Source organism: Lutra lutra, chromosome 7 (genome assembly GCF_902655055.1).
Source record: "Lutra lutra chromosome 7, mLutLut1.2, whole genome shotgun sequence".
In the NCBI taxonomy this organism is placed as follows: domain Eukaryota; kingdom Metazoa; phylum Chordata; class Mammalia; order Carnivora; family Mustelidae; genus Lutra; species Lutra lutra.
In genome coordinates this window covers 81,119,121-81,135,620 of record NC_062284.1, presented here as the reverse complement: position 1 = coordinate 81,135,620, position 16,500 = coordinate 81,119,121, and the positions used below count along the sequence as shown (strand labels likewise).

Below are 16,500 nucleotides of genomic sequence, written 5' to 3'. Positions count from 1 at the left end.
AATCTTATTTCTTAGATGGATTCAGACCTTAGGAAAGTTATGGTTGTAGTGGTAGCCTGGGGGGCGGGGGGAAGCAAGGGACTTTTGAGGGCCTTGCTCAAAGAAGGTAAGCAAGTGCTGTTGAATAACCATAAAACTCTGGTTTGAATTCAAAGACTGATTTGATTATCTGTCAACATAGGGTTTCTTTGAAAATGATACTAGGAAATTCTCTGTCGGGATGCCTGGGTGCCTTAGTCAGTTAAGCATCTGTTTTCAGCTCAGGTCATAATCCCAGGATCCAGCGTCCTGTATCAGGCTCCCTACTCAGTGAGGAGTCTGCTTCTCTCTCTCACTCTTCCTGCTGCTCCCCCTGCTTGTGCGCTCACTCGCTCTCTCTCTCTCTCTGTCAAATAAATAAGTAAAATCTTAAAAAAGAAAAAAAAGAAAAGAAAAGAAGAGGGAAAAAAAAGGAAAGGAAGAAGGAAATTCTCTGAGAGCACCGGGTGGCTCAGTTAGTTAAGTGTTTGTCTTTGGCTCATGTCCTGGGCTTGAGCACTGGGTCAGGCTCCAAGCTCACAGAGAGCTTGCTTCCTCTCTCTCTGCTTGTTCTCCCTCTCCCTGCCACTTCCCCTGCTTGTGTGCTCTCACTCTTTCTCTCAAATAAACAAATAAATAAATAAAATCTTAAAAGATAAGGGGAAAAAAATTGAAGAGACAGTTTTAAGGTATTACCTGTTTATATTATAATAGTGGCTTTTTTTTTTAAAGATATATTTATTTATATGGGAGAGTTTGTTTAAGTGTTGGGGGAGGGTTAGAAGGAGAGAGAGAAGGCAGACACTTAACCGACTGAGCCACACAGATGCCCAACACAGATATTTTTAAAAAGCTACTAAAGATACACACTAAAATTTGAAGGAAAAATAATTCCACTAGTACATTTAGAGTACTACCTTTTGTGCTATTTGTAGCTCATTTAAAGCTTAGTTTGTGCAGAGAAGTTACAATAATGTATTTAATGTCATATTACTGACATTTCTTCTAAATGTAGATCATAATCTTTCATATTTTAAGTGTTGATAAAATATAGAGGGTATTATTGGTATGTCACAAATTCTGCTTTTGATTATATAGCAGGCATTAGACTATTCATAGTAGGGAAGGAGAGCTAAAGTTAATTAGTTCAGTGTGGTGCCAGCATACAGACCTAAGTGTTCAATATATATAATTTTACTTAATTTTCATATCATCCATATAAAGTTGGTATTTTTTAGATGTTATCTTTGGTTTACCAATGAGGAAACAGGATCACAAAGCTTAAAAAGTTGTTGTATGTGTTATCCTTATCTATTAAACCCCAGATCAGCACTTGTTCTAATAAAACATTAATTGAATAATATCCCTGGCCTACAGGACCTTTTAGGATAAATAAGGAAATAAAGTGATAGATTAAATAGTGTGGGCACTGTTTGTATGAAGTTTTTAGGAACATGAAAGTACCACTTAGTGATTTGGTGAGGTTAGGAAAGGTTTTACAGAGCAGTTGATGTTTGAGCATCAAAAAATAGGCATTTTTTTTTAAAACATGGTTTCAAGTTAATGCTACTACCTTAAAACTGTTGCTAACTTGATGCAGTGATGAGATTAGCGTGTGAGTATTTTCCTGGAAACAAAAGCAATGTGAGAAATACTACCTAATACGCATGAGGACACAGTGTTGAATGTGCTGTATTATGTTACAGTTTTTATTTATGATTTTGTTATTATTTTGAAGTGAAGAATTTAGTAATCCTAGGTGTAATTTGATTTCTTTCACTACAGATGTCCTCCTCGCACTTTCTTACCAGCCCTCTGCAAAATTTTTCTTGATGAAAGCGCTCCAGACAATGTGTTAGAGGTGACAGCCCGTGCCATCACATACTATCTGGATGTATCTGCAGAATGCACCCGAAGGATTGTTGGGGTTGATGGAGCTATAAAAGCACTTTGTAATCGTTTAGTTGTGGTTGAGCTTAATAACAGGACTAGCAGAGACTTAGCTGAACAGTGTGTAAAGGTAAGTCTTAATTATGTATTTACTGGTCCATTTGAAGATGACTGGAAAATAAAAAATAGGATTTGCTAAAAAAAGAAAATTCTTTCATTATTCTTACTTTATTGAGAGTGGTTGACAGCAATGGATGTTGTAGTCCTTGTTGCATCCAAGAGGATCCCGTACAGCTTGGGAAAAGAAATCTTATCTTCAAAGGAAAATTGTAGGTCACTGGTAATGCTCTCCTGTGCTGGCTCCTGGGTTTCCAGTAGCTTTTGAGATCGGCTATCCCTGTTCTTAGCCAAAATGATTCTGTATGACAACAGCCATGACATCTAATGCTGATTATTACAGTCAGGTATTATACTAAACACTTTACATGTCTTAACTCACTTAGTCTTCATGACAACTTTATATGAAGTAGATGCTGCTAATATCAGCATTTCTATTTTTTATTTGAAAAAAATTCAAGCATATTGAGGTTAAGTAACTTGGTTGGTGGTGATAGAAGTAGTTTATGACAGAGCCAGAATTCGAAGTTGAGGAGTTTGAAATTAGGAAGTCTGGTTTGACGGCCCATGGATTTAACTATTTTTTTGTACTTCCTTTAGAGTAGCTATTTTGTGTTATTCCTGGTGGGACTAATTTATGAACTTTATGTGACTTTGAAAGCACCAATGCTGGGTCAGTAGTTTAATAGAACTACTTGATGAGCACATTTAGACTTTACATATTTTTTTGTTATATGATTCCAGTTTCATTCTTGTTAAGAGTCTTCCTGCAGTTTTCAAACTTTCTGTCTCAGGATCCCTTTACAAGTCTTATTGAGGGGCCCTCAAAGAGCCTTATGTAGGTTATATTTATTTATCTTTACCATATTAGATATTAAAACTGAGAAATTTAGAACATATGTTTATCTGAAATTAAGAGACTCATTATGTGTTAACATACATTTTTAATGAAAAATTACTTCCTGAACAAATAGAAAATTAATGAGAACAGTAGCATTATTAAGCATTTTTGTATGTCTCTTTAATAATGTCTGACTTAATAAAAGAAGTCAGGTCTATCCATGTCTACTTGTGCTTTCAATCTATTGCTATATCACATATAGCTTTTAAAAAATCCCACCTTACACTCCTGAGAGAATGAGAATGAAAAAGGTAATTACTGTCATGGTATTGGTATTATGAAAAAAGTTTTAACCTCATGGATCTTTGAAGATGTCTTCTCGACATTTCGAGAATTGCTGTTATAGGTGTTAATGTCTTGATTTTCTGCCTCTGTGTCTGTAGATTTATTTTTGTCTCTAGACTCAGATGAAGTGGTATCTATTTTCCTGTTTAGAGCTTTTCCCCCTTATTCTCTCTGTCTTTTTAAAATTTAACTAATTAATTTTAGAGAACATGAGTGTGTGAGCAGGGGCAGGGGAAGAAGGAGAGAGAATCTCAAGCAGACTCCACACTGAGTGTAGAGCCTGACTCAGGGCTTGATCTCATAACCCTGAGCTCATGATTTGAGCTGAAATCAAGAATTGAACATCCAGCGACTGAGCCACCCAAGCTCCCCTCTGTCTTATTCTCTCTCTCTTTTTTTAAAGATTTTATTTATTTATTTATTTGACAGACAGAGATCACAAGCAGGCAGAGAGGCAGGCAGAGAGAGAGGAGGAAGCAGGCTCCCCGCTGAGCAGAGAGCCCGATACGGGGCTCGATCCCAGGACCCTGAGATCATGACCTGAGCCGAAGGCAGCGGCTTAACCCACTGAGCCACCCAGGCGCCCCTGTCTTATTCTCTTGATCATATTACTTCATGTTTCTTACAGGACTACGATTTTACTCTATTATTTATTCATCGACTCATATTATTTCAAACTCTGTCTTGTCTTTTACATCCTGCTCTCCCTTTTTCTGTTTCCTTTGCAGATTATTGTTATTAATTTATTCATAATGGTAGTATTTTCCAAGGTTCTTTTTTTTTTTTAACCTTCTTAAAACTACAACTTTGCCTAGATAATCCCATGTATCAACATCAATACCATTCATTTGTATATGGCCCTCATGTCTTTATCTCTAGCCTGACCTCTCTCTTGAGTTCTAGACTCCATATTCAAAGGCTTGTTGGACAGCTCTAGCAGCTGTTTGAATTCATGATCTTTTACTACAGGTAGTTATTTTAATGATTGTCATTAAATTTACCCATTGTAGGCAGAAACTTGTGCTTTATCCTTTCTTTCCTTTTTTCCATTTTTTCCCTTTTTTTTCCATTTTTTTCCATTTTTCCTTCTTTCCTTTTTTCCACTCCACACATGTAATAAATGGTGAAGTATTTTTAGTTTATTTCCTTTTGTTTGTCTCTGTTGTTAGAGCCTTAGTTAAGCTCTCATCCTCTCTTGAATATTAATGCTTGAATTTTTTTTTTTTTTTGCATTTCCCTCTATAGTCTCCCTCTGGCCCATTCTCAGTTATTAACTGGAATTCTGATCATATAATTTTTCTGCTTAATACGTTTTTCTGGTCTCAGCTTACCAAAAATTGGGATCATTCCCTGTATATTTTCAGACCACAGTGCTTTGAAACTAGAACTCAGTCAAAAGAGGAAAGTTGGAAAGAACTTAAATACATGGAGGCTAAAGAGTGTCCTACTAAAGAATGAATGGGTCAACCAGGAAATTAAAGAATTAAAAAAATTCATGGAAAGAAATGAAAATGAAACACAACCTGTTCAAAATCTTTGGGATGCAGCAAAGGCGGTTCTAAGAGGAAAGTATATAGCAATACAAGCCTTTCTCAAGAAATAAAAAAGGTCTCAAATACCCAACCTAACCCTATACCTAAAGGAGCTAGAGAAGGAACAGCAAATAAAACCTAAACCCAGCAGGAGAAGAGAAATAATAAATATCAGAGCAGAAATCAATGAAATAGAAACCAAAAGAATGGTAGAACAGATCAACAAAACTAGGAGATGGTTTTTTGAAAGAATTAATGAGATTGATAAACCCCTGTCCAGACTTACAAAAAAAAAAAAAAAAAGAGAAAGGACCCAAATTAATAAAATCATGAATGAAAGAGGAGAGATCGCAACCAACACTAAAGAAATAGAAACAATGATAAGAACATATTATAAGCAGCTATATGCCAGCAAATTAGACAATCTGGAAGAAATGAATGCATTTCTAGAGATACATAAACTACTAAAACTGAACCAGAAAGAAATAGAAAACCTGAACAGACCCATAACCAGCAAGGAAATTGAAGCAGTCATCAAAAATCTCCCAACACCTTTGTGCAGTGGCAGTATCGTAGCCAATGAGGTTTATCCGAGGCATGATTATTGCTAATTTAAAAATCTCCCAACAAAAAAAGAACCCAGAGCCAGTTGGCTTCCTAGGGGAATTCTAGGAGACATTTAAAGAAGACTTAATATTATTCTCCTGAAACTGTTCCAAAAAATAGAAATGGAAGGAAAACTTCCAAACTCTTTTTATGAGGCCAGCATTACCTTGATCCCAAAACCAGGCAAAGACCCCATCGAAAAGGAGAATTACAGACTGATATGCCTGATGAACATGGATGCAAAAATTCTCACCAAAATATTAGCCAGTAGTATCCAATAGTACATTAAAAGGATTAGTCATCATGACCGAGTGGGATTTATTCCTGGGCTGCAAGGTTGGTTCAACACCAAACATCAATCAGTGTGATACACATTAATAAAAAAAGAACAAGAACCATATGATACTCTCAATAGATGCAGAAAAAGCATTTGACAAAGTACAGCATCCTTTTTTGATCAAAATTCTGCACAGTGTAGGGATAGAGGGTGCATACCTCAATATCATAAAAGCCATCTATGAGAAACCCACAGTGAATATCATTCTCATTGGGGAAAGACGGATGGCTTTTCCCCTAAGGTCAGGAATATAGCAGGAATATCCACTATCACCACTGCTATTCAACATAGTACTAGAAGTCCTAGCCTCAGCAATCAGACAAAAAAAAATAAAAGTCATCCAGATCGGCGAAGAAGTCAAAGCACCATCCTTTGCAGATGATACGATACTTTATGTGGAAAACCCAAGACTCCACTCCAAAACTGCTAGAACTCATATAGGAATTTTACTGAATACTGACAGTGTCAGAATATAAAATTAGTGCACAGAAGTCAGTCACATTTCTATACCCCAACAGCAAGACAGAAAAAAGAGAAATTAAGGAGTCAGTCCCATTTACAGTTACACCCAAAACCATAAGATACCTAGGAATGTCGAACCAAAGAAGCAAATAATTTGTACTCAGAAAACTATAGAATACTCATGAAAGAAATTGAGGAAGACTCAAAATAGGAAAACGTACCATGCTCGTGGATTGGAGGAACAAATATTGTGAAAATGTCTAGGCTACCTAAAACAATCTACCCATTTAATGCAATACCTATCAAAATACCATCATTTTTTTTCCCAAAGAAATGGAACAAATTATCCTGAAATTTGTATGGAACCATAAAAGACCCCGAATAGCCAGAGGAATGTTGAAAAAGAAAACCTGTGCTGGAGGCATCACAATTCTGGACTTCAAGCTCTGTTACAAAACTGTAATCATCAAGACAGTATGGTACTGGCACAAAACCAACTCATAGATCAGTGGACCAGAATAGATAGCCCAGAAATGGACCCTCAGATCTTTGGTTAATTAATCTTCAACAAAGCAGGAAAGAATGTCCAATGGAAAAAAGACAGTTTTTTTCAACAAATCATGTTGGGACAATTGGATAGCAACATACAGAAAATGAAACTGGACCATTTTCTTACACCACACACAAAAATAGACTCACAATGGATGAACGAACTCAACATGAGACAGGAATCCATCCAGATCCTTTAGGAAAACATAGCAACCTCTGACCTCAGTTGCATCAACTTCCTAGAAACGTCATCAAAGGCAAGGGAAACAAGGGCAAAAATGAACTATTAGGACTTAATCAAAATAAAAAGCTTTTGCACAGTAAAGGAAATAGTCAACAAAACTAAAAGACAACCAGCAGAATAGAAAAAGATATTTGCAAGTGACATACCAGATAAAAGGCTAGTTTCTAAAATCTCTGTCTCCCTATAATCCACATCAACCTTATCAGTCTTTAATATGAACAGTTGAGAGTTTCAGTCTTGTGTAAGGTACCCACTGTTGGTGGGAATGCAAGCTTGTGTAGCCACTCTGGAAAACAGTATGGAGGTTCCTCAGAAAGTCTAAAATAGAGCAACCCTATGATTCAGCAATTGCACTACTGGGTATTTACCCCAAAGATACAAATGTACTGATCCAAAGGGGCATGTGCACCCCAAAGTTTATAGCAGTAATGTCCACAGTAGCCAAACTATGGAAAGAGCCTAGATGTCCATCAACAGATGAATGGATAAAGAAGATGTGGCATATATATATGGTGGAATATTATGCAACCAACAAAAAATTAAAATCTTGCCTTTTGCAGCAATATGGATGGAACTAGAGGGTATTATGCTACATGAAATTAGTCCATTAGAGAAAGACAATTATATGATCTCAACTGATATAAGGAATTTGAGAAACAAGACAGAGGATCATAAGGGAAGGAGGGGAAAAATGAAACAAGATGAAACCAGACAGGGAGACAAACCATAAGAGACTCTTTTTTTAAAAATTTATTTAATTTTATTTTTTGATTAAAGATTTTTATTTATTTATTTGTTACAGGGGGAGAGAGAGAGCACGAGCACAGGCAGGCGGAATGGTAGGCAGAGGCAGAGGGAGAAGCAGGCTCCCTGCGGAGCAAGGAGCCCGATGTGGGACTCGATCCCAGGATGCTGGGATTATGACCTGAGCTGAAGGCAGCCGCTTAACCAACTGAGCCATCCAGGCATCCCCATGAGAGACTCTTAATCTCAGGAAACAAACTGAGGGTTTCTGGAGGGGAGGGAGGTGGGAAGGATGGAGTGACCGGGTGATGGACATTGCAGTGGGTAGGTATGTGGTATAGTGAGTGCTATGAATTGTTTAAGACTGATGAATCACAGACCTGTACCCCTGAAACAAATAGATTATATGTTAATATAAAACAAATGATTATATGTTAATTAAAAACATTTTTCTTTTAAAAAAATTTTTTTCCCTAGCTTTAAGAATAAAGTCTAGGGGCACCTGGGTGGCTCAGTGGGTTAAAGCCTCTGCTTTCAGCTCAGGTCATGATCCCAGGGTCCTGGGATCGAGCCCCGCATCAGGCTCTCTGCTCGGCAGGGAGCCTGCTTCCTCCTCTCTCTCTCTCTCTCTCTCTGCCTGCTTCTCTGCCTACTTGTGATCTCTGTCTGTCAAATAAATAAATAAAATCTTAAGAAAAAAAAAAGAATAAAGTCTAAATTTTCTGATAATGCCTATGAGATCTGTGGACTCTGTTAACTCTTTAGTTTTACCCGAACTCCTTAAACATCAACATAATTTGGAAAATGAAAGTTAATTTCTTAAGAAATTTTATTTATTTGTTTGACACACAGAGAGAGAGTGCACGTGCGTGTGTGCCTGTGTGCACGCTCACAAGGAAGAGGGCAGGCAGAGGGAGAGGAAGAGGCAGGCTTCCTGTGGAGGAGGGAGCCTGATGTGGACTTGATCCCAGGACCCAGGTGCCCCTGAGAGTTAATTTTTCATGTTTTGAAATTCAGAGAGTAAGTGTGAGGATTATGAGTAATGTAATAGCAAGCATTTATTTATTTATTCATTTAACGTGTAGGACTTTTGTAATCTTTCGCGAAGTTATTTTAATTGCTTAACTTCCCATGCAGGCTTCACCATCTAAACCTATACTGTTTGATACGGTAGCCATATAGGACATTTCAAATGTGGTACCCGAAAGTAAAATAAGTGTAAAATATACTTGGGATTTTGAAGACTTAGTACCTAAAAGTTTATGGGGTGCCTATATGGCTCAGTTTGTTGAGCTCAAGTAGTTTGGACTCAAGTTTGACTCAGGTCATGATCTCATGGTCATGGGATCAATCTGTTTAGGATTCTCTCTCTCCTCTCCCTCCCCTTCTGCTCCTCTCCCTGTTTATACTCTCTCGAAAATAAAGATTTTTTAATTTATTTGTCAGAGAGACATAGCGCACAAGTTGGGGGAGCAACAGGCAGAGGGAGAAGGAGGCTTCCCACTGAGCAAGGAGCTCTGTGTGGGACTCGATCCCAGAACTGAAGGCAGATGCTTAACCGACTAAGCCATCCAGGCATCCCTAAAATAATTTTTTTTTTTTTAAATCAGAGGGAGTTGAGCACAAGGAGAGAGAGTAGTGGGGAGAGGGAGAAGCAATCTCCTCACTGAGTAAGGAGCCTGAGGGATTTGATCCCAGGACCTTAGGATCATGACTTGAGCTGAAGGCAGGTACTTAACCTGCTAAGCCACCCAGGTGTCCCTAAAAAAAAGAAAAAAAAACTGTAAAAAAAATACATTAAAGAATGTAAAACATCAAATTTTAAGATTGATAATTTTAAAATGATGCCTTACATGTATTGGGCTAAGTTAAATATAATACTCTAATTTGTTGTGATTTACTTTTTAAAATGTGGTTACTGATAAATTTGGAGGACACATTGTATTTTCTGTGATGCTAGAAATTAAAATTGGACTCACTGTATTCTTTTGTTAATTTTTATGTACTGTTTTAGGTATTAGAACTGATATGTACTCGTGAGTCAGGAGCAGTCTTTGAAGCTGGTGGTTTGAATTGTGTGCTTACCTTCATTCGTGACAGTGGACACTTGGTTCATAAAGATACCTTGCACTCTGCCATGGCCGTGGTATCAAGACTCTGTGGCAAAATGGAACCTCAAGATTCTTCTCTAGAAATTTGTGTGGAATCTCTGTCTAGTTTATTAAAACATGAAGATCATCAGGTAAATAAATCACCATTATATACTTTGTATTCAAGAAGTGATTTTATGGGGCGCCTGGGTGGCTCAGTGGGTTAAAGCCTCTGCCTTTGGCTCAGGTCATGATCTCACGGTCCTGGGATCGAGCCCTGCATCGGGCTCTCTGCTCAGCTGGGAGCCTGCTTCCCCCTCTCCCTCTGCCTGCTTCTCTGCCTACTTGTGATCTCTGTCTGTCAAATAAATAAATAAAATCTTTTAAAAAAAATGATTTTATAGTGTCCCTCATTTATAACTTTGATACGCTGTTATTTGAACTTTTCACTTGATGAATTAGAGGTAATTCCATTTTCTTTTTTTCTCATTTCATATTTCTTTTTTTTTTTTTTTTTTTTAAGATTTATTTATTTATTTGACACACAGAGATCACAAGGAGGCAGAGAGGCAGGGAGAGGGAGAGGGGGAAGCAGGCTCTCCGCTGAGCAGAGAGCCCGATGCGGGGCTCCATCCCAGGACCCTGGGATCATGACCCGAGCCGAAGGCAGAGGCTTTAACCCACTGAGCCACCCAGACGCCCCTCATTTCATGTTTCTATATGGTCATCTTTTTTGTTTTGGCAGTGACACATTTTAAATTATGAAAGTGCTACATTTATTTTTAAAATTTAAACATTTTAGAAATACATAATTTTTAAAGCTGCATTATATTCAGTGGTTTGTTGATTCAGCACAATTTTGTTGACTTAAAAAGGTAATTTTCATTAATGTAAAATAACACAGTATTTAAGGTCTTTTATGTGTAATTTTTTTTTCAAATTAGCATACTTTGGAAATTAAAACTTGACTTTTAAATTCCTTTTTACCATCCTGTTAATTATTTTTGGTTGATATTTGTAGATTTTTTGGGCAGAATTGTTCATAATAATAGTTAACATTTACTACACTTTTACTGTCCATCTAGTTTCTTTACATTTATCATCTTATTTAAGCTTGGACTGTGAATTATAGGTACTATTATCCCAACTTTATAGCTAAGGGAACTGAGGCCTTGAGCAGTTAAGTAATATCCTTAGGTCATAGACTTAGCAGAAATGTGGAGCCAGGATTAAAATCTAGACAGGTGATATGCTTATATCTTTGCTATAGCTGCCTTTCTTACAATCTCAGGAATGAAATTAGCAGTACCAGACCCTAGTCCTTTTTGGGTGAATTTTATCCACGGGCATATTCTTGATATCATTAGGTTTCAGATGGAGCTCTGCGGTGTTTTGCATCACTAGCTGACCGATTTACCCGTCGTGGTGTTGATCCAGCTCCGTTAGCCAAGCATGGCTTAACTGAGGAGCTGTTATCACGCATGGCTGCTGCTGGTGGTACTGTGTCAGGGCCATCCTCTGCTTGTAAACCAGGTCGCAGCACTGCAGGAGCACCTTCCACAGCTGCGGATTCCAAATTGAGTAACCAGGTGTCAACAATTGTAAGTCTGCTCTCAACACTTTGCAGAGGCTCTCCAGTAGTCACACACGTAAGAGTGTTTTTAGAATCTTTGATTTTTAATCTTTCAGTAAAAGTCTTTTTGTGTAATGCAAATCTATTAAACTTCAACGTTTCTCCATTCCCTTTCTAGGATCTCCTGAGGTCGGAACTTCCTGATTCAATTGAAAGTGCTTTGCAGGGTGATGAAAGATGTGTGCTTGATACCATGCGTTTGGTCGACCTTCTCTTGGTGCTATTATTTGAAGGACGAAAAGCTTTGCCAAAGTCTAGTGCTGGATCTACAGGCAGAATCCCAGGACTTCGGAGATTGGATAGCTCTGGGGAGCGCTCACATCGGCAGCTTATAGACTGTATTCGGAGTAAAGATACTGATGCACTTATAGATGCAATTGACACAGGAGGTCGGGAAATATTTTTTAAAATATAAAAAGAAAACTGTGAGATAGGAATTATATAGGCAATTTCTAGTTTGTAGATTTTAGACAGTATTTTTAGCGGCTGTGCCAGATAATAGAGTGGCCAGCCTCTTATATATCTTCTCCCCTCCCCATACCTATAATTATCAGCCTGTTGCATGATAAAACCTGAGTAAATGAAATGAATAAAGGAAACTAGTACCCTGTTGAATTGTATAGTTTTTTTTTTCCTTCTTCTTCTTTTATGTTTATATTTAAGGCTTAAAGCCTTGTGAATCCTCAGTGGTTTAAAAATTTTAGAATATCTTTTCTTAGCAGAATTTGTGGATGGGTGATTTACTACCGTAGAGTTGACCTAAATGTTTAAAATTGACTCTGTATTTAGTGATTGTTAATAACAATCTTTAAATGGTTTCCACTGTAGAAAAATTCAGTATTATTTTGTTGGATTTTTAAAAATTTATTTTTCTCCTTCAAACTTCCAGCCTTTGAAGTAAATTTTATGGATGATGTGGGTCAGACTCTATTAAACTGGGCCTCTGCTTTTGGAACTCAGGAAATGGTAAGCTGATAAATGAAAACTAGTGTTTTAAATCAAAGATAGAACTATTAATAAGGCAACTTTATGATTCTTCATAATTTTACAGGTAGAATTTCTTTGTGAAAGAGGTGCTGATGTTAATAGGGGTCAAAGGTCATCATCATTACATTATGCTGCATGTTTTGGAAGACCTCAAGTAGCAAAGGTAAAATCCAGGTTTTTAAATTATTAATTTAATATTTAACATTTACATGGTTCCAGAATTAGAATGATATAAAAGCTTTTATTCTGTAAGTCATGCTTCCGTGCCATCTCCATTCACTCCATTCCCCATTGCTCACTATAGGTAAGCGTGTCTAGTTTATCTTTTTTTAGTGTTTCTTAACATAGATATAAGCAAAAAGAAATATATATACTTGTTCCCTCCTTTTCTAATATAAAAGTGTAATATTACATATACTGATTTATACTTTAGTTTTTCATTTAATAGTATATATTGAAGATCTCTTCCTATTGGTATTTGGGTAACTTTTTTACATCTGTATACTTGCCCTGTGTGGATATATTGCAGATTTATTCACCTGTTGCTAAACACTTTAATTTTTTCAATTTCTTGCTCTTGGCACCAAATAATTTTGTACATATTTGTGTTTTTATTTATCATTAAAGCAAATAATTTATTTGCTGAAGAATCATAATATCTTTGACTCTCAGATTAGGAAAGGACATTGGAGAATTCTTTTTATAGTTAGAAATTGAGAAGGTCTAGAGAAGTCAAATTATAAGGGTTGAACCAAATGTGTGGATGATCTAGGTCTCTAGAATGTTACGTTATGGTAGTCTGCCACTAAGTCAGGCACACTTGGATTCAAGCTTTGGCTTATTATAAGCAAGATGGTTTTGTGGCCTTAGGCAAATTTCTTCAATTTGACTTGCAGTTTTTTCGATTAAATGTATATACTGTGTGTTGCATGATTATTGTTATAATTAGGAAAAAAATACGTAAAAATACATAGTATAGTAGTCAGCATATCGTAGATGCTACATGGTAGCTTCTGTTATTGTCATCTTTACAGTATATGAAAATTTGGGTTAACAACTTAGTTTTCTAACTTGGGAAGGGTGTTTTCAAGGTCAAATTCTGTCAATTTCAGTTGGTTAGGTTTTAAAGAGAATGATGCTTCTCAGGATGATAAAAGTTTTATTGACCCATTTTCTTTTGACCTATACTGTTTTACAGTTGTGAGTGGTTGGGTGAGAAAGAAGAAGCCAAATGAATTGTATTTCATCCTAACCCAACTTGATTATATGTCAGCCTACAGTGAGCAATAGGTGCTATTACTAATAATGATAGGTATGACTCACTGGGCATGGAAACTCTGTGCTAGCCAGTATCTTAGGTATTTAACATGTCTTATCATTTAATCTTCATAGATTCTTCTGTTTTAATTGATTCGAAGATACACCTCCACTTTCCCCCATCCCCCTCCATACACATTTTAACATCTCTTAAATAGGAAAATGTTGTATAATTGCTGTTGATTAGATAGAAATTGCAGCATAGTTATCATTACCTGTTCATGCAACAGGAATAAAAAATCCTGTCCGATAGAGAAGCACTCAGAAATGCTGCATCTCTAATGCTCTTTATGGCACAGATGATAGCGTTGTTTGTAGAAATACAAATATTATTGATTTTGAATAAAAATTAATTAATTATGAAGAATTGTGCTTAGTATGTGAAGTTACAGAATACCTTATGGTTCATTTATAGTTTCTTATCTATTTTTATCCGTGTAATGTGTGAGAAAAAAAATCTAAGTCTAAAAAAATTCTTTCAGTAAGGTTAAAAAAAATTTGAAGCAATGAGAAAGCATATTACAGAATTTAACTGGCTTTTTTCTTTCTTTGTGGTAATTAATGATATATCTAATAATCTGTGGCATCCTAGATTTGATAAAATGCTGAAGTATTATGATTCTGCAGTTGGCTTTTTTAGCCTGTACAGTGTACTTTCCAGATGTGTGTATTCATTTATATATCAGCTATATCTGTTACATCATAACAAAGTAAGAAAAACTGCAGCTCTGAGGCTGATGAGAAAAACATGAGATGTGTTCTCTGTTCAAAAGACCTTAGCAGTCTGTTGGGGAGAGAGTCTATTGCCCGTTGAAAATTGATGAACAATGGACTTAGTATTTTAGATATAAATTTTGTAGTACATTCTAGGAGAATTGATTGAACATGGTAATTGGCAGTATATAGGAAATGAGGAAGATGATTACCATGTCACAAATGTACACTATTACCTCTCCGTTAAGGAACTTGGGAGGAGGAGTTTGAAGGAAAAGATTATAGGTTCACATATGAATGTACTTATTTTGAATTATTAATAAATAACCAAGTGAAATTAATCTGTAGCTTTTTCAAGATCTAGAAAGGCCATTTTTGAGGTGATATGTGCAAAATAGTGCTTTTAATTGGTGCCTGCTCAATGAATTTTGAGTCCGAAATCTGTGGGTACAGTTTGAGGATTACAGAGTTAGATTTTGAAATGAATTGTTAATTCTTATATTCAAATGAAGTGTTTTTCTTTTCTAGACTCTGTTACGGCATGGTGCAAACCCAGATCTGAGAGATGAAGATGGGAAAACTCCTTTAGATAAAGCACGGGAAAGGGGCCATAGTGAAGTAGTAGCTATTCTTCAGTCTCCAGGTAAGTGGCACAGTCTTTCCTTTATGCCATCTGCTGTTATTTTCAGCTTCACTTTTAAGAAGATAGAGCTTCTTATGTATGTATTAATATTATATAAATGAACTGTTGCTATTAAGTCAAGTAATTATATGCACATACTTTAACATGTTATAAACCTTTAACAGTACTGCTCAGTGTTCTTTGAGACTGGGTGCATAATTTCAGAATGACAAAACCAAAACTTTTTTTTCTTCTTTTTTTTTTTTTAAAGATTTTACTTATCTGTTTGTCAGAGAGAGAGAGAGCGCACACACAAGCAGGGGGAGCAGCAGGCAGAGGGAGAAGCAGGCTCCCTGCTGAGCCAGGAGCCCAGCGTGGGGCTTGATCCCAGGACCCCAGGATCATGACCTGAGTCGAAAGCCGACACTTAACCGACTGAGACACCTAAGCATTCCAAAAACAAAAAGTTTAAGGGGCATGGGAATGTCATAAAGAATAGTTAGGTGTTATATAGATGAAGTAGTTTGACTAAATTTTTAAGTTTTCACAGAGTAGATGAATCTGAAAACTTTGTGAAATAATTCCTAGAATCAAGTGGAATATCCAAAATTATTTCCCTAAGTTGTGATTCAGCTCATTGGTGGAACTAACATTCTTTAGTATTCTTGTGCTTGCTTCAGGCAGCACATGTACTGAAATGAATTGGAACAGTATTATTTTTTACTTGATAATAAAGTAATAAAGCCTTTGATAGATATAGTATCTTAATTTCAGTTTAATTATTACTAATTAGGGATACTTTTTTTTTTTTCTCTTAAGTATTTGTTTGAGAGAGAGGGAGAGCACAGACAAGCATTGGGAGTGGCAAGGGAGAGAGAGAGAGTGAGAGAGAATATGAAGCAAACTCCCTGCTGAGTGTGGGGCCTGATGCAGGGCTCTATCACATGACCCTGAGATCACAACCCAAGCCAAAATCAAGAATTAAATGCCCAACTGACTGAGCCACCCCGGTACTCCAGGGATAATTATAGTTTGAAATTCTGTACATCCTAATGTTTTTTTCATTGAAAGAAAAATTTTCCAAAAATTTATTTTATTGAACGATGTTTGTCTCCAGGTGATTGGATGTGTCCAGTTAATAAAGGAGATGATAAGAAAAAGAAAGACACAAACAAAGATGAAGAAGAATGTAATGAACCAAAAGGAGATCCAGAAATGGCACCTATATACTTGAAAAGGTTATTGCCAGTGTTCGCACAGACATTTCAGCAAACTATGCTGCCTTCAATAAGGTAGTTATTTGTAGTATCTGTGTTTATTGAAAAGGTGTGGTAAGAATAAAATTTAGATTGGAAATTTGATTGGAGAGTTAAATCTTTTCTTCTGATTATCTGACTTAAGGAGTTTTGAAAATCAAAAAGTTTAGATTCCTAACAGTTTTTGTAGCTCACT

General features: G+C 36.4%; 1 protein-coding gene and 1 non-coding gene across 8 annotated transcripts in view; both read left to right on the top strand.

Moving 5' to 3' along the window:
- HECTD1 (HECT domain E3 ubiquitin protein ligase 1) overlaps positions 1-16,500 on the top strand; it is a 95,133-nt gene that overhangs the window by 24,365 nt on the left and 54,268 nt on the right. For all 7 annotated transcript variants that reach the window (XM_047737922.1, XM_047737920.1, XM_047737919.1 and 4 more), the window contains 8 exons: positions 1,804-2,038; positions 9,700-9,927; positions 11,143-11,424; positions 11,527-11,797; positions 12,298-12,374; positions 12,460-12,558; positions 14,955-15,069; positions 16,166-16,340. In XM_047737922.1, the coding sequence (XP_047593878.1) occupies positions 1,804-2,038; positions 9,700-9,927; positions 11,143-11,424; positions 11,527-11,797; positions 12,298-12,374; positions 12,460-12,558; positions 14,955-15,069; positions 16,166-16,340 (1,482 nt within the window). The remainder of the gene's footprint in view (positions 1-1,803; positions 2,039-9,699; positions 9,928-11,142; positions 11,425-11,526; positions 11,798-12,297; positions 12,375-12,459; positions 12,559-14,954; positions 15,070-16,165; positions 16,341-16,500) is intronic.
- Positions 5,294-5,431, top strand: LOC125105704 (U4 spliceosomal RNA). The gene has a single exon (XR_007128993.1). It is a non-coding gene; the product is annotated as a U4 spliceosomal RNA (small nuclear RNA).